At 45.2% G+C, this 26354-nt stretch overlaps 1 protein-coding gene and 1 pseudogene across 4 annotated transcripts in view; both read right to left on the reverse strand.

The window, feature by feature from the left end:
- Positions 1 to 9176: 9176 nt before the first annotated feature.
- Svil (supervillin) overlaps positions 9177 to 26354 on the reverse strand; it is an 82025-nt gene continuing 64847 nt past the window's right edge. For all 4 annotated transcript variants that reach the window (XM_090319092.1, XM_090319093.1, XM_090319091.1 and 1 more), the window contains 10 exons: positions 25424 to 25700; positions 23617 to 23768; positions 22358 to 22463; positions 20814 to 21021; positions 19917 to 20050; positions 16283 to 16438; positions 14532 to 14675; positions 12849 to 12973; positions 10365 to 10520; positions 9177 to 10276 (listed from right to left, as the gene is read on the reverse strand). In XM_090319092.1, coding sequence (XP_090175218.1) covers positions 10190 to 10276; positions 10365 to 10520; positions 12849 to 12973; positions 14532 to 14675; positions 16283 to 16438; positions 19917 to 20050; positions 20814 to 21021; positions 22358 to 22463; positions 23617 to 23768; positions 25424 to 25700 — 1545 coding nt within the window. In that variant the 3' untranslated portion in view covers positions 9177 to 10189. The remainder of the gene's footprint in view (positions 10277 to 10364; positions 10521 to 12848; positions 12974 to 14531; positions 14676 to 16282; positions 16439 to 19916; positions 20051 to 20813; positions 21022 to 22357; positions 22464 to 23616; positions 23769 to 25423; positions 25701 to 26354) is intronic.
- Positions 17220 to 19572, reverse strand: LOC150046034 (peptidyl-prolyl cis-trans isomerase D pseudogene; annotated as a pseudogene).

Below are 26354 nucleotides of genomic sequence, written 5' to 3' on the forward strand. Positions count from 1 at the left end.
TCTCACTCTCCTCTTTCTTGCTTGGGCGACATTAAAGATGGACCGAGGTACCATTCATTCAGCAGGAGTCTCAGAAGCAGTCCCTGGGTCAGACAGAAAGGCCCGGGGAGACCATGTGCTTGCTTTTTAGGCAATTTGGGTTTGAGGTATTTGAGACGGTTCAAGGAATGATCCAGTGAGGAATTTGCCTTGGTGGGGTGAGGGGTGGAAGTCTGGAGGACATCACAGATGAAATATTGGCCTTGTAGGGCCTTTCTCCTCTGCCATGATTTCCTTTTCTTGAAGTTTTGCCCAATGCTGGCATGGGGCTGGCAGATGGGACAAGTGACAAGAGCTGCACAGACACCTGATCGCATGGGAGAACCAGAAGAAGCCCAAACACCTGAAAGATATCTTCAAAGTAAGGCCAGAAGAACGCTGTGTTATTTGGAAATCTGACCAGTTAGCACCCCAGGTTGATTCTTTAGGGTGTTTTAATCACTCACCCACTGATGGGTTAGGAACTAAACTTTTAAGCTGGGAATGATGGCACGTGCTTATAATTCCCACCAGTAACTTGGCATGCAGGGGTAGAAGAATGGCTTGAGCCCAGGAGTTTGAGGCCAGTCTCAGAAACATAGTGAGATACCAGCTCAAAACTGACAAAGAAACAAAAATTAAGAAAAGAATTTGGAGAAGTCAGGTGCTGGTGGTTCACCTGTGTAACCCAAAATACTCAGGAAGCTGACGTCTGAGGCGCGTGGCTCACAGGCAGTCTGGGCAAGGAGCTCTATGAGGCTCTTACCTGAAATGAACCATCAAAACGTGGAGCAGTAGCTCAAGTGGTAGAACACCAGGCACTGAGTTCAAATTCTAATACAGAGAGAGAGAGAGAGAGAGAGAGAGAGAGAGAGAGAGAGAGAGAGAGAGAGAGAGAGAGAGGTATGTTTGATAGCATCTAATTCACTACGACTCCCCAGAGTACCTTAATTTCCTGGCTTGGTAGTAAAGACGGGTCTTGGCCTTCCTATTGGAACATGGAAGCATGGGAAGTCTTTGTTAAAGGTCTCACAGGACTTGTCCCCAAATCATCCTTGCCTGGTCCTTCTCTGAATTATATTGTAATATCCTTGTCCCTCTCACTTCTTGGGAGGGGGCCCTGGGAATCCTGAAAGCTCAGGTGGTGGAGTGGCTTCCCAACACTCACCACAGGTTCTTGGCTTCAGCAAAGTAAATCCTGACACTACTTAGTGGTGGCACAGCACCCATCGGGTTAAGGGCTCAGTCCCCTAAGGTCCCCCTTCCTCCATTAGAATGCCTGCCCAAGGCCAGAGCTGTTAATCTTTCTGATCATCTACGGTAAGCGTTCACAGAACTCAGGAACATTTGTGGGTGGATGACACATGAAACAGATTGGCAACTCCGTGAAGAGGCAATACTATGAGATAGTGCTCAGGAAGTCGGAGACCCAGGGCCTTCTGGCCCCATGTACTGCTGTCACCCATGGCTGTGTGACTATGAAGCTCTCAGAACAGCCACCGAAGACTTTTCTTTGATGTTCACCACACGGGCAGAATGGACTATGAGCTCAGTTCCAGCCCAGATCCTCTCACCCCAGACGATGAATGGTGGCACTAGAGGTTTAAAGTGTGGTCTTTCTGCAAATCAGCCTCGGTTCCGAAGCTATTTCAGACTTCCCCAAGTGTCACCCCACTAGGGAAGAGATGCTCTTTCACAAATACAAGACACACACACACACACACACACACACACACACACACACACACACACACACACAGAGTATCATGCTACAAGGGGCTAGTCCACTTCTAGGTACTCCAAGAATTGGGGTGCTTCTACTGGAACCCCCAAATCATTTGTAACTAAATTCCCTGGGGACCCCAAGGCACAGCTCTTACCTGTGGAGGCAGTTGGGGCACTGCCTCACTTGCCAGTAGAGGGCGCAAGACACAGCTAGTTCTGTACCCTGGCCCCTGACTCGCCTTCCCCAAGGTCTGCCCCGGGTAGTCAGGGAAGTCGCCAATGGAGCCCCTCAGCATGAGAGCAAAGGAGAGTGTGGGGCAGGCCAGAGACAGCAGCCAGTCCACGTGGCTGTCTTTCTGTTCTTCGGCTGTGTTCCAGAAGTGGGGACATCGTCAGCAGGGCTCTTACACACTGGGCTGCTTTGTGTCAAACATGCACACACTCTCCTGGGAGTCCTGAGACTCTGGAGGGAAGCACACCCCCCCCTGCCCCCTCACCCCCCACCAATTTGTGGATGAGAGGCCCTGCAGAGGTTTGAAAAGTTGCTCAGGGACTCAGAGGCAGGACTCAAATTCCCATTTGTCTGGAGTCAGTTTGTCTTTTTCCCTCCCTCTGTCCCTCCCCACATCCCTCCCTTTCTGCAGTGCTAGAAACAGAACCCACTGTAGCACTGAGCTCCAGCTTCAGTCCCTGCCTGTGACTCTTCTAGGTGCTTCCATAGTGCTTTGATAGCAGTGCAGTGACCTCTCTAGCTCAGAGTCTGGTGATGGTGTGTGTGTCGGGGGGAGAGGGTAGGAACCCAAAGTCCCCTTTTCTTCAAATCCACAAATATTTCATCATTTTCTCAAACCCCACTCTCGCTTTGAGGCTTTTCTTCAACCCTCTGCCCCCCACCCACTCTCTTCTCAGAACTTTCTTGAGATGCCTTGCTTCCATCCATCTTGTCTAAACACTAGGTGCTTAAGCAGCTTGTCAGGGGAAAAATAACCAGATGGGCATCCAGCTTTCTCGTTCTTCCATGGCTCCAAGTTCTTGGTTGGCCTTTGAAAGAGACTTGACTGGTTTTACCCATCTTGGGTAGTGGAATGCACATAGCATGTGTGATCCTTCTGAAAATGTAGGATTTGGAGGCACATGTACATATTTGGGCATGCCTACCTTTTCCAACCGCTGTGCAGGAGCCTGGCACGTGAGCTGCGAGGGGTTTGCTTAGTCATTACAGGATCGTCAGGCATTTGGGTCACTTCCAGAACGTGGCTTTTATAAATGGCACTGCTGCTTTCTCCTGGTCCAGTTTGCATTTAACCTTGCACAGCTTTGCTATTTAATTGTTATCTGGGGAAAGTCCTCTGGCCTCACCAAAGGTCTGGATGCAATTGAACCTTCTGTGACTTCCTCATTGCCCACGGGAGGACTGAGCCTTAAGAGGAGCTTTTAAAGCAAAAAATTAGCCATTTACAGAGCCTTTCCATGTGCTAGGCATGGGGCAAGCACTTTCCACGTGCTGTTTCATTTAATTCGCACAATAATCCTGTGCAGCAGTGCAATGCCATGTTCCCAAGTTACAAACAAGGAAACTGGTACTTAGGTGACTGGATAATTTTCCCAGAGCAAGTAGCCAGTAAAAGGGGAATGGGGCGGGGTCATGTTGACTAGGTAGCTGATTCTACAGACACCTGCTTACGCCATCTCCTGGAACTCAGCGGGGCAGTAGGCAGTAACAGTTTCTAGTGCAGTGAGACCCCAGACCGAGATGCTCTTCTCTCTCTCTCTCTCTCTCTCTCTCTCTCTCTCTCTCTCTCTCTCTCTCTCTCTCTCTCTCTCTCTCTCTCTCTCTCCCTATCTCTCTCTTTCTTTTTTCTTCCTTCCTTCTTTTCTTTTTGTACCAGTGCTGCAGCTTGAACTCAGGGCCTGAGCACTGTCCCTTAGCTTTTTTTTTTTTCACTCAACTCTGGTGCTCTTCTATCTGAGCCATAGCTCCACTTCTGGCTTTCTGGTGGAGATTTAAACCATGATCTTCAGAGCTCTGCCTCCTCTGAGTAGCTAGAATTACAAGTGTGGGCAATCTCTTTTAACCTGAAGGTTTCTCAAGAAGAACCCATGTAGGATCATATGACTGGAAGTCCAGGTGTGGGTATTCAATGCCCAGTGTGTATACCTGTGAGTTCCCGAGCCCTGTGTTAGCTGACCCAGCTTGTTTGTCTTACAGACCCAACATGGATGCTGCAGGTCCATTCCAGCCTCTCTTCCTCTGACTCACGCCCTGTGCAGGGCTAGGGAAGAGGGGAGGAAGGAAGGATGCAGATGCTGCTTTTGAGCTATTTGCATATCAAGTATTTCAGATTAAGAGAACTGCAGATGTGGCCCCTGCTAAAGAGGCTTTGAGGACCAGTGTCAAATGGTCCTGTGGTGACGTGAGCTGGCAGAGTGACAGCCCAGGAAGGGGAAAGAAAGAACAGTGCTCCGGCCCTTCTTCTTTTTGAACCTTGTGCTGAGAGAGCTGGCTCTGGCAGGGCTGCAGGGGCTCAGGGCAGCTGCCTCTACTGAATGAGCCCTCTGTCATAACCTCTATTGTGCAGTGGAAAAGCATACAAGCTTCTGCCCTCCCTCTTCTCCCCAGCCAGTCCTGGCCTAACCACAGATTTCCACAGAGGCAACTCAGAGGTGAGGTGCCAGGTCTGGGAAAGACTTTCATGTAGCATCTGGTGTAACACCTGCCACCTTGCAGGTGCAGACAAGTGTCCCCATAGTACAGGCAAGGCCACTGAGGCCCAAAGAGGCAGCCAACTATTTAGAGCTATATTCTAGGTCACAGAAACTGCCTACTTACTCCCTGAACACACAATCTTGGATAAACTTGAGCAATGACCACTCATTACCATTTTTTAACATAGTGTGATTCTTCCTTCCTCATTTTATATGTAAGTAGAAGGAATAGAAAATGAATAAAAGGAGAGAAAATAAAACCTCTCATCCATAGCATCCAAGAACCAACACTTTAGCTTACTTTTGTATGTAGATACTTTTTATTATGCTCAGCCATTTAAGAATTTCATAGCCTCCTTTTCTTGTTCAATACTTAGTCATGCAGAGTTCCTTATAAATGTACTTTTGCATATAATATTTGGTTGAGAGATCAGATTCTCCTCACATATTTTCTTAGCTGGCTAGTTTTTTCTGTGTTGTAAATAATATTTTTGGTTTTGTTGTGAGGCTTGAACTCAGGGCTCAGGTTCTCCTCCTTAGCTACTTTGCTCAAGGCTGGTGCTCTACTACTTGTGGCCTTTTGTTTTCTTTTTTTTTCTGCTGGAGATGAAAAAAATCTCACGAACAGTCCAGCTCGGGCTGGCTTTAAACTCAGATTCTTAGATCACAGCTTCCTGAGTACAGGCTAGCCTCCAATGGCAGGTAATAATCTTAGTTTTAACATTTGGGGAGAAAATCTTTTGCACATTTTTGGGAACCTCCGTATTTAAGATTCCCAGCGGTGGAGATACTGTGGCAAATGATGTGAGCATTTCTAGGTGCCATAGTAACCATTTTACTGTCCTGTGAGTAGTGCCTGCCCCACTTTGTTTGTTTGAAGATTTAAAAATGATGAAATGAGCCAAGTCTTCAACATCTGTAGTCTAATCTACATAGCTTCAGTTCTATTCATCATCTGATGGGCAATTTCCTAGTTTTCTATGTGCCAGGCTCCCTGCCAGCCTATATGATCACTTCAGATCAGTGGTCTTATTATTGCTTTTGCTTTGTAGATAGGAAATCTAAGACACAAAGAGGTTAAGGAAACTGCCAAAAGCACACAGCTAGTGAAGGATGAAAATTCACAATTTAAATCTGACCCTGGTATGTGGCACCCACTTTGCATATCATGGGTGCCCGGCGAGCAGGCCGGGCCAGTCTGTCTTGCGGGACCTCCACTCCTTTCTTTGAGTGGGAAACTCATTACAACAGCCTACTTAGTGGCTTATTGGTAAAGCGAAGAGTTTAAACTGGCCAGGGACAAGACAGCACACTCGTAGGCAGCCTAAGAAAATAGTGTTCAAACTCACGGTGTTTAAGCTAGTGTGCTTCTGAAAAACGAAACAGCGGAGGTCAAACATTGACCTTGACATAATCAAGATTCGTAGTAAACACAGATGTATGAGGCTGCCGATTCGCTATGTTATGAGATTCTCTCTCTCTCTCTCTCTCTCTCTCTCTCTCTCTCTCTCTCTCTCTCTCTCTCTCGCACACACACACACACACACACACACACACACACACACACACACACACACACACATTGGTAAACTGGAGGTAAGATTCTATAGACTTTTCTGCCTGAACTGGCTTAGATCGTGATCCTCAGATCTCAGTCTCCTGAGTAGCTAGGGTAACAGAGTGAGCCACCAGTGTTACATATGGCTTTGCTTCGTAACTTTTTGAATATTACACCTTGCCCTGAATTCCAAGGACTGTGCAGCCACCAGTTTAACAGGAATACATAACAGTGCTTTTCATACCAATAGCCAATGATGAATGAATTCTTTGCAGAGTGATTGGATGGTGAGGTAGGCTTGGAGTTCAGATCTGAAAGGGGACTGTATTGGTCGCTTGTGCTTTGAAACAACTGGAAGTGTCACCGAGTTGCCTTGCTCTCTGAGTTGGTGGGTGCCTTTCATTCAAAGTGTGTCTGTCTCTCAGGTGACCCAATTTCCCCTCACTCCCAGGGCAGAAAATGTGCAGAGTGTAAGTTACAGGAAGTGAGGAGAATGGCCTCCGTGGAAAAGGGGATATGAGTTGGCTGGGCTGAGGCAGGATCTGGCTGGGATGTGAGATTCTTCCCACAGGTCTCCCCCAGAACCCACCCACAGGTTTAACCCTCAGGCCAGGCCTGGTGAGCACAGAACCAACTTGGTCAGGGGGCTCTGAGTGGCAGGAAGAGAAATTGGAATGCTGATTCAGAAATGTGTTCACAATCTTGACAGGTACAAACTGTGGAAATCCATGTTTGAAACTGTTTATCTGATTATGCCAGGTTCTCTGCTTCGTTATTCAGCGAGTTGAAGAGATGATTGCAAATCACTCCCAAGTGAGGCTAATTATTTGATAAATAGAACTCAGTACTTTTCATCGGTAGCGGGTTTGCCTGACGTGAGCTAATTGAGCCTCACAAAGGTATTGCCTTCTTTCTAAGGATGAACAAACTGGCAAAGAGGGGGAAAGTTAGAAAGAAACAAAAATGTGTTTAGGATTGAGGAATCCTGAGAGCAAGATGAACTACAGCTACAAGGTCCCTTTGTTCCTGGGGCAAGTTTCATTTAATTGTCCCAGCTTCCATGACTGGCTTCTGGGCACTGTTACCAGGGGATATTGCCAGAGCACAGGAGGGGTGGGTGGAAGGATGTTTTTTAACCGCTGGCACACTCAACCCATTGCAGAATTCTCTGCACAGGAAACAAATTAAAGACATGTGCTAGGGACAGTGACAAGTGTCCTAGGAAGGCCTTGTCCTATGTCATTGCCTCACAGCTGATCTTCAGAAAAGGTGTCTCATGACACATAGGAGTTGATGCCTTGGCTTTTATTGACGAGCCACAGCGCCACCTGCTGGTCCCACAAGCCTTGGCAGATGGGAGGCTAATGTGCTCCTCCCAAACTCCCCCTGCCCCTCATTTTATTTTTCTAGGGTTACTCCTGTATTTCCTTCTCTGGCCAATCTCAGCTCTGAGTCCTGTCTTCTCCAGCTACAGAGGACAAACTATTTCCAAAATACTATAAATGTGTCAGCGGGCCATTTTGATATGAACAGCAAACATCTTACTCTAACCCTCAGTAAAATTAGTATTCATGAAGAAATCCAAGACTCAAGTAGCCAATAAGACTGAGGTTGTGCCTATACCAGAGGAAAAGGATGGCTTTCTGCCCTAGAGAGACCTGGGAAGACCTCTGGCTCAGGGAGGGGGTGGGCATCTGGGAATGTTTCTAGAAGCATGTACTCTATCCTGTTTAGGCTATGTGCTTGTCGGGGGACCCTGAGAATTGCAAAGCCACTGTGAACAGCTTTGTGAAGACATTACAAGAGACATTTAGCTATCTGTCGCCCCTTCCGGTCAGGGTCAAATGGGGCTCTATTAGTCAGTTTTTAATCAGTGTGACAACATTCTAGAGGAAACAACGGGAGAGGATTTAGGCTTATGGTTTAATTGGTTTCAGTCCATGGTCACCTGATTTGGCTGCTTCAGGGCTGGTATGTGGTGAGACAGAGCATCATGGCAGAAAGGAGAAGGAAGAGAGAGGGAGAGAGAGAAGGAGACAGGGGAGGGGGAGAAAGGTAGAGGAAGAGGATTTCCAGAGAACTGCTTCCTTCAGCCATGTTCTGTTTACTAATAGCCAGCTCAGGATGACATCATCAGTGGGTGACTCAGCCCTGCCACAGGTAAGGACCAAGCCTTTACCCCTTGGGGGACACTTCATATTCAAACCATAACTGAGGTTGTCAGGTAGGATGCCCCTACCCCTGGGAGCAGCTCCCTTCAGCCTCTCTGCAGCTTGTTTTGCTTACTGTAAAACCCTTTCTTCACTCCTGTGGATTCTACCCTCTCCTTTCCCTTGTATTTCGTTTTATTTAATCTGAAATCTCCAAGCGGTTCCTCATAAAGCTCTTGCTTTCCTATTTCAGCTACCATGGCAAGAATATGAATGCCAGTAGGTAAGTAGCACTATAATTTTCAAACAATCTCTCAGTTGTGATGCTGGCAAGATGGCAAGTTATTGTTTCTTTTCTTAAGGAAATCAAGGCAGGGCTCTTCAGTGACTGGCCAAAACTACCTGAAACTACACAATCAGGAAGTGGCATGTCCAGGCCCCAGACCCTGTGCAGTCCCAGGGTGGGCATATGAAGCTCAAGGTGACTGTGAGAAGAGGGCAGGGGAGGGGCCTGGCTGTAGATCAAAACCATAGCTTTGTGGGGTGAGGGGTGGTGGGGATAGTACAAGGGACTGAATTAGGGCCTTGTGCTCTCCAGTACTTGAGCCACATTGAGCTTTTTACTTTTAATTTCCCCCTTCTTGCCCCAGCCCCTGATAGGATCTCTCAGATGAAAAAAAAACCCATACCAATCTTTCTAGATTTGTTTCCAAGTACCACCAAACCCAGCTTTATTTATTTACTGGCTTGGGGGAGGCTAGCAAGTCAAGACCTCTTTCCATTGAGCTATACCCTTAGCCCGAGCTTTGGAATTTTCAGAACATAGGAGGAATTTTCTAACTCATCTTAGATACTCACTTTTAATAATTCCTGAAATCAAATGTTGGGGGCAACTAGAGGATTAAAAGCTTCTGATGAATAATGATCTTAATAATATGTCCTTCTTAAAGTACTTAGAGGTCAAGTATCTATTTAATCTCATGATATTGTGTATATTAAATCTTGCTGTGACATTCAGATTTTTAGCAGTTAATTATTTAATGGCAATATGTTGTTACTTGATTGACAATAATGATTCCCCCTGCCCCACACAAAGGAAGCTGCTTGGAAGTCAATGTAAACCAATCAATGAATTGTGATTATTTGGAAGTTTTGTTTTATTTTTTGTAGGGGGGGGGGTCCTTATGTCACAAAATGACATTGCGAAGGTTTACAATGGGTATTAGAAATTGAGATGTTTTTCTTTCTACTATTTGAGAGTAAAACCATAGGCAACATTTGAAACCATCATCAAAAGGGCAGAGCAAACTTTTCTGTATATAAACTGTACATAGAAACAAGGCACTATATATTGCTGGGGAGATAATAAAGGTAGATTTGCATAGATTCTTCAGAGTCCATGACACTCGGTACAATTTTTTCTGTTCATTTTAGCACCAGAAGCAGTACTCAAAACAAGTCAGACCTAATGTGATAGGAAATGCTTCTGTAAAGGTGAGGATCCAGATGGGTGGCAAACCGAAGCCAACAGAAGCACTTTTAACTATCTTGCAATAATATTTTGACATCAAAAAAAGAAAGAAATTAAAAGCGAATGAATACATATTGCTTTTTAAATACATATTTTGATTCATATGGTGTTTATATAAATATATATATTTTTTAGAATCCACAAACTATCAAAATAACACTTTTATAAAGAGAACTGCTACAAAAACATCGGCCATGTGTAGTCAAGGGAAGGGGGCAGAGCATGGTGGAGGCTCTAAATCACTGGTCAAGTGCATGGAGAAATGCTTTAATTGATATCACCTGCTGAATTGTGGAAAGTACATTTCCAAAGAGTTCTCTTAAAACATTTACAAAATACACAACTCCAGGACAAGCAGTATAGTTAATAAGATCAGCTTTGGGGTTTATGAAAACCTTCTGATCTCAAAATATTAAAAAAAATACCAGTCCAAAAAAAGTATCCATTTTGGGGGGTCCTGTGGTACTGAAGGTGACCATGAGGTCCCAGGATCGGTCGCACTCAGAACAGGCCTTTTGCTTTCTTCAGATTCACCTGTTTCCAGGTGGGCAGTGCACTGTATTCGTCTCTTGTCATATCTAGCGCAAACTGGAGGAGACAAGAAATGCCCACTGTGTGAGAGGATGCCAAAACTCCAGGTATTGTGGGGGTAACATCCCAACCAAAGGCCACTCACCTCAAAGTCTTCATCAGTGAGATAAATCTCAAGCTTTAGAGGATCAACTCCTTCTGGGAGTGGCCTGGCCAGGAGATCGGCCAGTGGGTAGATGGTTTTACAGAGCGTGGCTAAGACATCTTCCACAAGGGTGATCTGATTGGAAACCTCCGTGTCCTAGATAGGAGAGGAAGAGAAAGCTTGGTGTGTGCCACAGAAGATCACATGCTAGTGAACACACAGCCCTGTCCTATCGGTGCCACGGCCTGAGAGAGGTGGGCTCACTGCTTCTCACTGCCAAGGGAGGGACCAGGCTTGAATGCAAAAGGTCACATCCTGCCTGGCTTTTATGTTCCTCATCCTACCATAAAGTGTCAGATAAATCCTGTAATAGTACTGCCTCAAAAAAACCTCACTTTCTCCTAAGTGAATTAAAGAATAGGATTATTGGATTCAAAGTTTAAACACTTAGAAGCTTCCAAATAAATGGCATTTGTGCTCTGTATGCCCATCTCTCTCTTCTCTCTCTCTCTCTCACTTCCCCCCTCTTCCTTTCCCTCTGTCTGTCTCTGTCTCTCTGTCTCTGTCTCTCTGTCTCTGTCTCTCTGTCTCTCTCTCTCTCTCTCTCTCACACACACACACACACACACACACACACACACACACACACACACACAAATGTACCTAGAATATTCTGGTCATGGATCAACCTTTCTTTCTTCCTCCCTTCCTTCTTTCCATTTCCTCTTTCCCCCTTTTTTTCTTTCTAAAACCACGTGTGCATTTCGTGTGAGGGGATTACACAGGGTAAATTGTCTTCCTCCATTAAACCTGGATCCTACATGGGTTACCCTACTTTTGGGTGGCAAGGATGACCACAAACGGTTGGCAAATTCAGCAGTATATGGAGCTAGCCAGTGGTGGGATTTTGGAAGTGCGTGTTAAAGTGAGCTTGCCTGTGCTCATATCTGGTTCTTCTCCTGCTGGTTTGGAGACACGGGACAAGTAACTCCACCTTTTGTGTCTCTGTGCATATACTGGCAAAATAGGGATAATAATAATCATACGCCGAATCTTAATAGACCATTCTGATAATTAAGTAAGAAAATAAATGGAAAGTGTTTGGAGCGGTGCCCAGTCAGGACAAGCACTTAGTAAATCTTAATTAATTAGTACGGCTTGCTGTGGAGGAGGCCCCCCCCTTCCTCCTGGCTGAAATCCCACAGGTTTGTACAACACATCATGCCATCCTCGCTGATACCTGGTGACCTACAGTGAATGTGGGGATGTGAGGGTGATTTCCACCCTGCATGAGGTTGGTATGGTGTTGGAAATGCCTGGAGCCTCTGGGCTGATTTGCTCGTATTTATTAACATCCGTAACATGTTGCTTTCTATCAGAGATCAGGCTGAGGTCATCAGTCCGTTCCTATGAAGACGAAATCCTGTGGCTACATAAAGGCATGTTAGCAGGCATGGCTCAGTGGGTAGAGCACCTGTCTAGCAAGCAACAGGTCCTAAATTCAATTTGCAGTACTATCAAAATAAAAATTCTAGATAATAAGATTCTGGTAGGTAGAAGTTGTAATGAATGTTCCATTTGATATCAGATGGATACATAAAAGACAAATCTTTTCAAGTCCCAGTCCTTGGGATTGAAATCAGGGTCTGGGCACTGTCCTGGAACTTTTTTTGCTCAATGTTAGCACTCTATCACATAAGCCACAGCTCCACCTCCAGATTTTTGGTAGTTAATTGGAGATAGGAATCTCACAGACTTTGCTGCCCAGGCTAGATTCAAACTTTGATCCTCAGATCTCAGCCTCCTGAGTAGCTGGGATTATATTGATCCACTGATGCCAGGCTGAAAAGAAGGAAACATTCAGCAACACCTGGCCATGAATATGTCACCATTCTCCAAGTCCCTTACTTTTTTGAACACACCTTAGATCAACGTTTGTTTTTTTTTTTTGTTAACCTGAGGCTAATCTCTGAAACATTTATTTTGTGAGCCTTGAGAAGCAACAGGTTTTAGCTAACAAAATGAAAAGACAGCAGTTTATTTGTAGTCTCCAAAGCAATTAAATTCACCTCCACTTATATGTATTTAAAGAAGACTGAGTTCCATGTATAGAAAATTATCAGACTAGTCCAACTGATTTCCTGTTAGGCTTCTCTTCTTCCTAAACTAATCCCTTCCTCCCTTCCTTTCCTTCCTTCCTTCCTTCCTTCCTTCCTTCCTTCCTTCCTTCCTTCCTTCCTTCCTTCCTTCCTTCCTTCCTCTCTCCCTTCCCTCCCTCCTTCTTTCCTTCCTTCCTTCCTTCCTTCCTTCCTTCCTTCCTTCCTTCCTTCCTTCCTCCCTCCCTCCCTCCCTCTCTTCCTTCCTTCCCTCCTTTTTCCTGACAGAGTGCTGTGAGCCCTAGGCTGGCTTTGAACTTTGAATCTACCTGCCTTTCCGTATTGTACGTACCCCCTTTGAAAGGGCACTGCGAAGACACGTGCTTACCATTTCTGTGACCTCAGCAATGTCCTCTCTGTGCTCCCAGCAGGGAAACATGTTGGTGAATGTCAGGGGCTCGAGACCAGCATGGATGAGGTAAGACTTGGGGGGTGGCTTCTTAAGGTTCTTTCCTGTGGTGGCACAGAATGTAAACAATGTCAGGGGATACAAGGATCCTGTCTTTTCATCTTTTCTCTCCCTGCCCTTGGAATCTTGGTTTCTTTGTTCAGAACTCCTGATTTCAAGTTTAAAATGTGGATTTGATGCCATACACAACAGAGTGCCATGAAGTCAACCTGACTCTTCAGTCCTGAGACTAACAAAAAGCTTCTGGATACTAGGGTGGCTGAAGCCGAGACCTGGCGCTCCTGGGTGGGTATTTGTCTCCCGCTAGTTACCTGTGCAGCATTCTTCTCACCTCACCTCACCACACAGAATGAGCTTCAATTGCATTAGATGGCCAATGGTACTGTCTTTTATAGCTTTCATATTTGGTGGAAAATTTAGAAATCTATTAGGAAGGCTTTTCAAGAAAAAACACAACTGCATATGTTCAGTGATGCTAAGATAATCAACGTTAAGATAAGCAACATTCAGATAAAACATTCACTATAGATTCCTTAAATTTATGCAGAAGACTACATATTTTATGTGGAGGTATGCTAAAAAATACCCCATGATTTTGCTATTTTCTCTTCCCCTAGTACTGAGGATTGAATTCAAGGCCTCAGGCTTGCAAGGCAGGTGAACGTACTTGATAAGCCACATACATTGCTCTCCCCCCCCCCCCCCAGTTTACAAGGTCTCAAACTTTGGTCTTGACGAGCCTTAGACAAAAATCTTCCTCCCTCCATCTCCCAAGCAACTGGAATTACAGCATAAACTACCACATCTGGGTAACTAGAAGTCAAAGGGGAAAAAAAAGGGAGGGAGAATAGTAAAAATAATAATGAATGCTACAATAGTTGACAGTGGTTTTTCAGCCAAGTTTCGGGTGATTTCTATTTTGCACATGACCTGTGGAGGCACACCACATGTCCTGTAGCATGAATGTCAGAGTTTTAGTCCGGGATGTTCCATAATGCACACTTAGGGTAACAAATGTGAGAAAAGTGTCTATCAAAATGGGTTGCTTTCTTTCTGTCAATCTTATGAGAATTCGTTTTTCTGAAAAGATCCTGGTTTAGCCCTTGCTGATTACATTTTACTTACATCCTCTTCTTGATACACCTTAATTAAAACATCCTGTTAGATGCTCCGTGAATTTTAGGTATATCCTGCTAATTGAGCCACATTCTTTTGCAGGCTGTGAACCTGGGCTCAGACAATCTTAGCTGAGAGGTGTGGCCTGCTGGGTTAGGGCGCTGTGTGCCTGCTTGCCAGAATTTTGGTTGGCTGTACCCTGCTGTAGAAGTAAGCTTTGCCTAGCTGAGTTCCTTCTAAGTTAGTGTCTTTATTCCTGTGTAAAACCCAAGTCATTTCTGACACAAGTTATGCGGTCTCACCATATGAGAGAGAGAAATGAATCCTCACTTGAGCTGGCAAATGAGAACGTACGGATCTTAAACTATGCCTCACATGCTCAGAAGGGCACTGGCTTCCTTGTTACATGCCAGGCTGTGCCATGCACAGGAAGAAATGTGGACCTGGGCCTCTGGCTGCTCTTCCCTGGTTCTGGACCTCCCTCACCTCGGCAGTACTGCAGGACCGTCTCCATGGCGCTCTTCCGGTCAGAGGCCCAGCGGATGCGGGCAGAGCCAGTGATCTTGTTCTCGATGGGCCACCATCCTTGCCAGAGGTATACTTCATGGTGATTGTCAACCAGGAAAAGAGCTGAGGGAAGGACAGAGCCAGACCATCAGGAACTCTTTCATGGCTGCTTCTGACACACTCTGCCCGAGATGGAGACTTCTCCCTGAGGCTCAGGGTGAAGGGACACTGGCAGGCTCCAGCCCTCTGAGATTAACTCATCTCAGAAAAGGCCCCTAGGCAGAGAGTACAAGATATATGCCCCTCTTCTTACTTTTCCAAATCCTCCTTTTCCCCAGCTCATCCTCAGGCCTTCTTAGATGTGGCGAGGGCTGTGCCAAGTGTCAAGCAGCTTTTTGTTCCCAAGGATCTCCACAAAGCATTGTGGGAACATGGAGCACAACTTGCCTGTCCTCAGCTCAGTGACATCTGTGTCCATACCTGACTACTGAGCACTGATGTAAGTCCATGGTTCTCCAGCTTGGCTCGCCGGAATCCTTTCCTAGAATGTACTGTGGGATTCTGGGAAGACTATACTTGAAGAGCCCAGTGGAGGTTGATTATTCATCTTATGGCCAGGCACAGGATGAGAGCAACCGTTCCTCTGGACATTAATGTGTCCCTCACGCATGACATGTGCAGTGGTCAAGTTTGTTGGTAACCTGGGCTCTATGTCTAAGGGGGAAGTGCCTGGCTGCGCCTGGAATCATGACAAGAGACAATCAGGAAGTCAGGCACAGCTCCCCACCAACTTGATTGGCAGGAAAGAGGAGGGTCTGTAAAGCCCAATCTTCAGTGAGTGTCCCCACTAGAGTGACAGCCCAGAGGCTTCTGTCTTGAGGTGACAGCCTCGTAGAAAATAGCCCTGACATTGAATCTAGCAGTCTTGGGCTAACACTTCTCTTTGGTTAACTCAGAAGATGGCCCATGCCTATACCTCAGCCCTTTGCTTTGGCAGCTAAGGTGGCCATGTGACAAATTCTGGCAGATGGGACATAAACTTCTGGGAAAATTTCTGCTTAATCTGCTAAAATGAGGAGTCCTGGCAGACACAGTCCCTGTCTCTTAAGTCTCCTATTGTAGTTGTAAACTCAAAATATCAATGTATGAATACAATGCATCTCAGTCAATGCCACTCCTTGCATCGTTTTCCCCCTCTCCCAGGCTCACCCTTCTCAAGTTATCTAGTTACCTTCTTTTCTTTCTTTTTTTTTTTTTTTTTTTTTTTTTTTTTGCCAGTTCAGGGGCTGGGAACTGTCCTTGGGCTTTCTCAAGGCAAGTGCTCTACCACTTGATCCACAGCTCCACTTCCAGCTTTTTCTGTGTATGTGGTGCTGAGGAATTGAACCCAGGGCTTCATGCATACTAGGCTAGCCTTTTATCACTAGGCCACCCTCCTGGCCCTTGTTATTAAATGCAATCATGACAGCTAGAGCAAGGACAATGACTGAAGGCCATGAAGTCTGAGGGGAAGCCTAGGACAGGAGCTGAGGTCCAGTCTGATGTTGCTGCCCTCACTGTACTAATGGGGTCTTATAGGCACAGGAAGTAACTGAGCCTCATGGCTTGAAACGATTAACATGCGGCTTCATACCCTTTCCCTTCGGGGTAAGCGGTGTTCTGCAGTGGGCGTGGCCTAGTGACTGCCACTCTGCAGGCGCTCAGTCCAAGCTGAGGCCTGCAGGCCTCACCTGGCTGTGGTGCACTGTACAGGTCCTCCTGCAGGAAGGGCATAGAGCTGACCACAGAGGGAGCTCGGGCAGGGTACACAAATTCCGTGGCCGAGAAATCCCCAGATGAGCTGCTGAGGATGAACAGGCGGGGGGCGAAGTTGAAACTGCCAGGATCTTAGAAAGAAAAGAAAACAAAGCTGAAGACACCAGATGGGTTATGTGCCTGACAGATCAAGGCAGAAAACAGGGCCTAATTCACATGATCAGGGGAACATGACTAAGATTCGTCTACGTTTAGAAACAGGGAAGGACTTCTTTCTTCCTTTAGTAGTGCGGGGATGGAACCCCTTGTGCATGGGAGGCAAGTGCTCAGTCACTGAGCTCAGCTCCAGCCTAGGGAAGGTCTTTTTTTTTTATTGACTCATATCAGTTATACAGGGAGGGTGTGGGGGAAATTTCGTTGTTACATCTTCACACAGGGGAAAGCCGAATCACTGTAATGGGAAAAGAAGTAATCAGGAGAGAAAAGACTAAGGAATAATTATGTAAGACTAAAAAAGAATCATCACAGTACATAAAACTTCAATAGTGAAAAATCAGGTAACAAAATAGGGAACAACTGTGAAGTAGAAATGAGTTATAGCTGTATTATTAGAAACTAGTTAAAAACTAAAGGTACATAAATAAGGAAAAGATAAATACCTCAATAAATTATTCACAGGGAACGATAAAACATTCATCAAAGTAGAAATGTCAGTGGCTAAAAATGTGTATGCACATACATTTGCAAACACACGTATGCACACATACATATACATGCATATATGCACACACAAAGTATTTCCCAGTATACACAATTAACAAGTGACATTATATCAATGCTGATTGTTTCTTTTCCCCAACTTACTCATTTATTATTAGCAAAAGGTGAATGCATTTGTGGCTGTGTTGGGAATGACAACTAGCAGAAATATTCTAGGGACATATGCTGATACAGACTATAGGGATGCAAAAGTTTAGGAAAGAAGTTAGATGTCTAAAAAAAAATCTACCCTAATTAGAAATAAACATGATTATTTTGTTATTCATATTGCATCATTATGGAAATTATTCCACTCCACAATTCTAGAAGCCTGTTATCCAGTGGATAGCATGTAGTCATGGTCTAAATTGTAGTGACTTGGACTCTTAGTCATAATAAAGTGAGAGAGCAGATTATACAACACTGGATTGCATTCATTTATTTACTTCATACTAGGGGATTAAACTTAGGGCCTCATGTTCATTTGGCTTGTTTGGCTGGCTCTCTACCACTTTAACCATGCCTCCAGCCTAGCTTTTTTGCTGGTTATTTTGGGATGGAGTCTGGCAAACTTTTCTGCCCAGGCTGGCTTCAAACTCTGAATCTCTGGACCTGAGCCTCCTGAATAGGCAGGATTATAGGCATGAACTTTGTATACGCGTTTTTTTTTTGCATTTTGTAATATTTTATTAATAGGTTACCTCCATCAGTATTTCTAACTGTAAACAACAAAGGACTAAAGTGTCAAAGCAAACACACTAGGAATCCTACCTAGAACCCATATTGTCTTACTATCTTTATATAATCAATGGGTAACTTTTAAGCAAAAGTGAATCCTTATTAAGCAAGCATTTCTGCATATACCACCTTCTCTTTTTCTGTGCCTTTATTTTTTGTTTGACTTTCAGCAATTCTGCCTGGATGGCTTTATCTTCTGGTGCTATCTCCTGGGCTTAAGATCAGCCAAAGCTTGATCATATTTTTTTAATCCTTGCTATCCTTGAGCTCTGCAGTACAGTGCTTTGATATTTGATGGGTCTATTTCAAGCGCCTCCAAACAACTGTCAACTGCTCCCTGCCAATTTGACAACTTCAGTTTACAGGCACCAATATTTAACACACAGCTTAAAGCTATGGGCTGTAGTCTAGATGTATCTGCTTTCTCATTAACAGTCTTTGAACTATCCAAGTATCTTAAAACTTGTATATTTTTAATAGCCATCTCCCAGTTCTGAGACTTGAAAAAAGTATTTCCAATGTTTTTTAAGTCTTCTGCTAGTAATAAAACTTTATCCATATCTTTTAAATCTATATCTGCATCATCAGGGAAATCTGGATGACTGTCACCAGAGCCATCTTTTGGGAATATTCCCCAATCATCTCCTTCCTTCAGTTCTCCACATTCTGCAATAATGCACACTTTGGCAGGGTTTTCACCTTTCACTTCCACATTTTCCAGTATCCTTGCCACACCTATGCCTTTAATTACTTGTCTGAACACCACATGTTTCCCATCCAAATGAGGAGTTGGAACTGTTGTGATAAAGAACTGAGAACCATTTGTATTGGGGCCTGCATTTGCCATCCTCAGCAAACCCTCCCGATCGTGCTTATAATGGAAATTTTCATCTTCAAAATTTTCACCATACTTTCTCCACCTGTCTCATTCTGATTTGAGAAGTCTCCACTCTGAATCATAAATTTCTTAATAATTCAATGGAAAGGACATCCTTTAAAATGGAGAGGTTTCCTAGTTGTGGATCCAATGCCTTTTTCTCCTGTACACAATGCTTGAAAATTTTCTGCAGTTTTGGGTACAATATCTGCAAACAATTCTAATACAATTCTACCCACTCGTTCCCCTCCGATATCCACATCAAAGAAGACTCAGGGGTTACTAGGATGGGAGGGCTTAGCTTGTGGAGACGGATGCGACATCTTGACCAGTGGACACACTGAGAAGCAGGAACAGAAACCGTGTGCACAAGTCTACCGTATATGCATTTTTTACGTTTGCCCTTTTCTAAAGACTGGTCCCCACTTTCTCCCAGGGACCTACAAATCCCTGAAAGGTAAAGAGCTACGGCTTTAAGCACAGGGTCTACCAACTTCAACTGCCACCCCTCAGCAGATTCATCATCATGGCACTCAGTGACGGTCTCTGTACTCTCTGTCACATTGACAGCACACCTTCACAGACCATTAGCATTTTCATGAGCTCATGCTTTTACTGCCTTGTATGCTGCCCCTTCCTCCTGTGACTTATGTGAATGGTAGAGCCCTCACTGTGGTCCTTGAGTTCCAGGCTCTCCTCAGCTTGACTTCGATCTGTTTCTGCTGTCCTGTCCACTGGCTATTGGCCAAGCTGAGCAGCACATGATTCCACAGGTTCATTTAGTTTTCTAGAACCTCCTCCTTTCAAGTCGTACCAACCTCCAATGCCCTGTGAAAATATAATCTTTCCCATGGAGCCATGTGCACCTTTTTCCTGGGGGAATAATAGAACAAACCCTCTCCCCATGCTCAAACTCCTTCCGCTGTACTGCCATGTATTGATTTGCTTATTTCGAGACAGTCTCATTCCATAAATCAGGCTGACCTCAACCTCACGATCCTTTCTTTAGCCTCCATGGTGCTAAGATAATAGGCATGTGCTACCACACCCAGCTTTTACCTGTACCTTTTTGAAGACCCACACTTAATTTTGTAATTATACTCAATAGAACAGTTGGCTTCTTTGTTGGATTGGAGTCTTTGTTGGATTAGTTCATGGTGTGATGTATGTAGCACATGCTGAATAATCTTTATTGGATAAATGAGTGAGTGAATGTCTATGGATTTTAGCATTACCTTGAAGCATGCAATCGTATGCTTTCCTGTCCCTCCTTCCTAAGGCGTCCCAGAACCCTAAGGGCTCAGATCCTTCGTCACACTCATGTATTGTCACGTTACTACTGCTGTGCAAACCTGCCTCCAGGGGACACCTGAATGGGAGAAACAAGAAAGTGTCAAGCATTCAAAGCCACTCCAGATCACCCCCTTCCTCCTAGCAAGGGAAGGCATTCTGTGGCCCCAGTGTTAAGACGACAGGGGTTGACTCATTCCCTGGGATGAATGTATAACAGCGTATGTTTTATGCATAGCTCAATATCTTTTATGCCTTCTTTCCTGCTAGAACATGAACTTCGCAGGGAAAAGGACTTGGTTTTTTCACTGTTGAATGCCTCTGCCCTGACTCTGTGCTCGACACTTGTTGAATAAATGGCGAGTGAGTACTTTGCTGTTTTTTTCACTCTCACTGGTCTGAGTGAAAAATCTGGAGGGCAGCTACAGTCTAGGAGCATGGCTTTGCACCTGGGCCGGCCTTGAGACCACAATTCTTCTGCCTCCTCCTCTGTCTAGATGGGATCACACACACACACACACACACACACACACACACTCATTACCCTACCTAGCTACATCTTTGACATGGGGTCTTATTAACTCTTCATTCATAACCGTGAACTGCGCTCTTCTGACCTCTGCTTATAAGTAACTGGGATATAATAGGCATGATCCAAATTGCCTTTTGATTTTTATTTATCTTTGAAAGATGATAAGCTGGCTCACGTAATTCTGGTCCCACATTCACCACTATCCCTCGTGGACGTCCTTATAAGCACACTGGGTGCCACACTGTCCTCGTCCTTGAGCCTTCTTGTGCCCCTCTGGGAAAGCATGCCACAGACATAGACCCACACTCACTGTTCCTTGATCTTATTCGCTGCAGTCCTCCCAACCTCCTTTGTGTGGGCCTGGGCTTTACATCCGTGCCACAGGTAAATGAGGGCCTTGTTCACGTTGAGAACCACCATCGAAGTCCTGGATCTCAGGCTGCTGCAGTGGCACGCCACCTCCAACAAATTCCCCTCCATGGGCACCTCACCCCGAACGCAGTACAGCCTCCACTCACCTGCAGGGGGCAGCGGCAGCACAGAGTTAGGACCTGGATCAGGGACAGGAAGAACTGCCTTTGTTGAATGAGGGATCCTGGAGAGTCAACTGCATCCATCATCCATCACAGACTGAAGGAGACTAAAGAGACCCTGGAGCTACAGCCTCAAGTCAGGAGCAACAACAGCAACTGCCCTTCCAGAAAGCAAGTCTCTCTGGAGGTGTGTGTGTGTGTGTGTGTGTGTGTGTGTGTGTGTGTGTGTGTGTGTGTGTGCCAGTCCTGGGGCTTGAACTCAGAGGCCAGCACTGTCCCTGAGCTTCTTTTGTTCAAGCTGGTGTTCTACTACTTGAGCCAGAGTTCTACTTATATATATATTTTTTTCTTTTTTTGGATGGGTGGAACTGGGGGGAATTGGTGGTGGAAAATCTCATGGATTTTCCTGCCTGGGCTGTCTTTGAACTGTGATCCTCTGATCTCGGCCTTCTGAGTAGCCGAGATTATAGGCATGAGCTACCAGCACCCAGCACAAAAATTGATTTTGCAAAATTTATAAAGTAAGCCCTAAGGCTCTAAAGGCTTTTTTGTTTGTTTGTTTTGTTGCTAGCCAGCAAAAGTAATAATTTATAATAGATGATACATAGTTTTTCCTATACTTTCTAAAAAAATATACTCAGAGCCATGGCAAGGACTCACTGCAAGATGAAGAAACTCTCCAACTCTACATGCAAAGGTAGATCTCAGGGAAATTTTGCTGGGTGGAGAATATTATGGACTCCCCATAAAGCTCATTTCTCAGGAAAACATTCGTAATCTTCCATGGAAAACCACAGCAGAAGATAGCTTTGATACAAAGCCTCTTACTTGTAACAATACCTATCCCAGAAAAAAGGAAAAACCCAAAATAGAATTCCAGGAACCAGGTGCTGGTGGCTCACATCCGTGGTTCTAGCTATTCAGGAGGCTGAGACTGAAGCCTATGATTGAAGTTCATAGCCAGCCTGGATGGCAAGACTATGAGACTCTAATTAACCACCAAAAAGCCAGAAGTGGAGGTGTGGCTCAAGTGGTAGAACCAGCCTTGAGGGAAAAACCTAGGGAAATGACCCTGAATTCAAGCTCCAATACTAACACACACACCACACACACACACACACACACACACACACACACACACACACACACACACACACACACACACTCCTGCATGTACACAGGCACCACACATATAAAGAATTCCAGTAAAGTGACTCAGTGGGCCTGGGGGATGTAGTTCAGAATGCTTGCAAGGCAAGAATGAAGCCTTAGGCTTGACCTTCACACCACCACAAACAAAACAAAATAAAAAGGGACTTACTCTGCACATTTTCTTCTTCCTCTTCTCGCCGACCAGAGTGCACAACCATCCCGCCCTGAAAACACTGCAGGAAACAGGGGGGTTCCTTTCCCTGCAGAACCTGCACCTTCAAGTTTAAACACACAAAGACAGGTCAGAGGTATGGGCTACGCAGTCATGGAAACAATACTGTTTGTTGGAGTAATCCTGAAATCCTTTGAGGCATATATTCACAAAAGCCAGTGCTAACACGATGGTCTAGATAAGCACCATTAAAATTCTCATTTCTCAGACAGATACTTTATCCTCAGTGAAAGTAGGAGTGTTTTTTGTTGCTTTATATCTGTATTTTCATCATTGATCAGTATTCTCTCACTGAATATTCTGTTGAGACAGATTTTTATATTCTAATGGGCTCCAGTAGCTCATGCCTTTAGACTAGTTACTTAGGGAGTTGAGATCTGAGGATCCGAAGTCAGGCCTGACAGATAAATCCATGAGACTCTTACCTCTAAATAGCCAGCAGAAAGCTAGAAGTGGAGCTGTGGCTCAAGTGGTAGAATGAAAAAGCCTTGAGTGAAAAAGCTAAGACAGTACCCAGGTTCTATGTTCAAGCCCCAGTACACACACACACACACACACACACACACACACACACACACACACACACACACACACACATACACACACACACGAACACACTTTCTGGGCATAAAACACAATTAAAGGTATTTTTAAAGAAAGCATACTTCTCAGTAATGAAAATGACTAATCACTGTTTCCTTAGTAATTCTGGAGAAATGTACTCTTTCCTACTACCTGTCCTGTAGTTTTAATTTTATATGTCCTCCAAAGGCTTCCATAAGCCTCAGTCTCCAGCAAGGTGCTCTGGGGCAGCTGTGGGCCTGGGAGAAGGCCTCTAGGTCAATGGAAGGCTGGTTGTACCCATGGCAAGCATGTGGTGTGAGGCTGCCCATCCTGCTAGGTCCTTGACAACTCAGGACCTTTTATTTTGAAAATCTCCACCAATTTTACAAGTGATATCACTTTGCTTTGTAATTCCTTGAATGCCCGTTAGGTGGAAACCTATCGCCATTTGCACCTGCTTTGGTGGCTCACAAAGAATGGATAGATGTGTGTGAGGTAGGAGAAAGAGCCTGAAACCTGCAGAACCAGGGCCACAGATGCTTTGCATGATGCTGTCTTTAGTCCTTAGAGTCAGTCCTCAGAGACCAGACCAGGTCCTGCTGTGGGTCCCATAGCCATTCCCCTGGACTTACTTGAGCCCCTCTTTCCTCATCCAACTCCACCGTCATCAGAGCTGACGTTCCCTTCTCGCTCACAGTGGAGTGCCGGCCTTGCCAGAAGAAGTACACACATTTCTCTTTGCCAGCCACTCTGATTGGATGCTCTCCCTTTTGTCGGCTTCCCACTGAGAACACAGAAGTGTACAGGGTAAGGTAAGCAGCTGAGAAGCCCGATGAGAAGTGAATCCCTCACCACTTCTCTCCATGGGATGGGAGGATGGGAGGTACAGAAACAGCTTCAGAGCCCAGAGCTGAGGCAACACCACTCGCAACTAGAAGCAGATCAATATTACCACAGAAACAGAAAATCATCTTTCTCCCAGCTGACTGATATTTCCAAGCATGAGGAGGATACTTGAAAAGGGGGTGTAGGGGCCCCAGAGCGAAACTTTTGTCATCCTAGACAGGGGAAACAACCTGTCCAAATATGTGACAGGAGAAATGCTGACAGAGAGTGGGACCAAGGTACATTCGTATGTGTGTGCACGCTCGTGCGCGCGCGCGCACACACACACACACACACACACACACACATACACACACACATGATTTCCACATTATACCACTCTCTGATAAACCATTAGTTATGAAGAAGCAGTACTGAACACGACAGCAGGACTGGCTGGCTTTAATGACAAAAGAAACACTTAAGACTTGTTTACAAAATACAATACTAGTTTTTAAAAGTAGACAACTTTACTTATCTAAGATTCTTTTCAAAGAGCCAGGGGCTTCACGTTCATCACTGAGGCTCACCTAGGTGGAGGTGTCACCTCAAATAACAAACAAAAAAGTAATACAAACGAGGGAAGGATTCTCTGCGGATGCTATTACTCTAGCCTCTGCTCCCAAAAGGATACACTGCCATTATAAGGCTTCCAACTTATCCTTGACAGCTGGAGTTTTAAAAAGCTGTAACCTCGTTTATAAATGCTGTGGAAGCTAGCAGTGAGCAGTGAGTGTTCTTTGGAAAGAAGTACCAAAAGGTTTCCTGTTCAAGTCATTTTTTTCCCATCATCTCCCATTACGTAGTCTATGAGGGTTTTGGACACCTTAGATACACCTCTTCCTAATGATTTCACTTCAGTTTATTCTAGTAAACATTCAACTCCCTTTTTGTGTTTTTGGAACTCCACCTGCTGTAAAGTTTGTTCCCTAGAGTTTCACACACTAAGATCACCTTTCTAGCAGTCAGTGGCATAGTTCATTATTTCAGCCTGACACAATGACCTCCTGTCCCGCCAGCCTGAATAGAAAAACTCTCAAGTTTCTGTATCTAATTAACCACCAAAATGCTGGTCTGGAGTTGCGGCTCAAGTGGTAGAGGAACAGACATGCAAGCAAGTTGAGTGAGAGCTCATCCACTCTGAGTTCATGTCTCAGTACTGGTATTCACAAAACAAAACAACCTGAAGGTTGTCACAGTGTCACAGTGCCAGTGGGTTCTAGTTTAAAGCATCCCAACAATAAGTACTAGTTAATTCTTCATTTAAGCACCATAAAATCACATGGCAATCACTGTTTCCCTAGCAAATCTGTGGGGCAGGGCTGGGAGCAACAGTGGAGAAGCAAGCATCCATGTGCAAATTTGCTTTCTGGATGCCCCAGCCACGCCAGGCTGTCAGGAACCCTCTCACTGACACACTCAGGAACATGGGGCTAGATTGCTGTGCTGTACTCAAGCGGCGGAGGGTTCCCAGCGTGCACGCAGGGCCTCAGTCCCAGCCCTGTGCTTGGATTCCAGCCTCTCTGGTTGAAGAAGACATCAGCGCTCACTGACCTGCAGTGCTCACCATGAACTTCCACTTGACCACATAAGCGTCGCCCTCGTGGAACTGCCCGATGCTCTGTCTGGGGAGCCGGCTGTAGTCAAATTCCAGGATATGCCACACATCCACAGAGACACTGGAAATCTCAAACTGTCTCCTGTCTTCCCCTTCTATCATGCCATAGCCACGGCCAACGTTTACCCCATCCAGGATCGTGCTTGCTGTCACCTGGGGCATTGCTACCATCCGGGTCACATCACATGGCTTGATGTCTGCTCTGGGATTGTCCTGCAAGGACATATGCAAGGGCTCAATTGCCTCTGATCCTACAATTTTTGTTGTTGTGGTTGCTCTGGTACTGGGGCTTGAACTCAGAGCCTAGATAACGTCCCTGAGCTTTGCTTTTCCTCAGAAGGCTGGCACTCTACCACTTAAGCCACAGCTCTGCTTCTGGCTTTTTGATGATTAAATGGAGGTAAGATTCTCATGGACTTTCCTGCATAGGCTGGCTCTGAATAGGGATCCTCAGACCTCAGCCTCCTGAGTAGCTAGGATTAGAGGCGTGAGCCCCCAGGGCTCAGCTATTTAGCCATTTCTTCTCTTAGGTTGCTAGAACCATCATTTGCTTTTTGTGGTGATGGGGATGATTCAGGGCCTCCTGCATGCTAGGCAATTACTTATTCCCGAGTTATATCCCAACACTGATTCAATTATTATTAATGGTACAGTGTGAAAATATAGCTTTGACACTTTGTCTTGGGTTGTCTGAAGGCTGTATTTAGGGAAAAGAATGTGGGAAGCTGAATTCTGACAGCAAAGCAATGCTAGAATGTAACTGGGACTATGCACTCTGGGAAGTTTTTAATAACATGGCCACTTTTTAATTTTTTTTGGGTGCCAGCTCAGGGCCTTGGGCACTGTCCTTGAGCATTCTCAAGGCTA

This window comes from Megascapheus bottae, chromosome 26 (genome assembly GCF_031878675.1).
Source record: "Megascapheus bottae isolate mThoBot1 chromosome 26, mThoBot2.hap1, whole genome shotgun sequence".
NCBI lineage: Eukaryota > Metazoa > Chordata > Mammalia > Rodentia > Geomyidae > Megascapheus > Megascapheus bottae.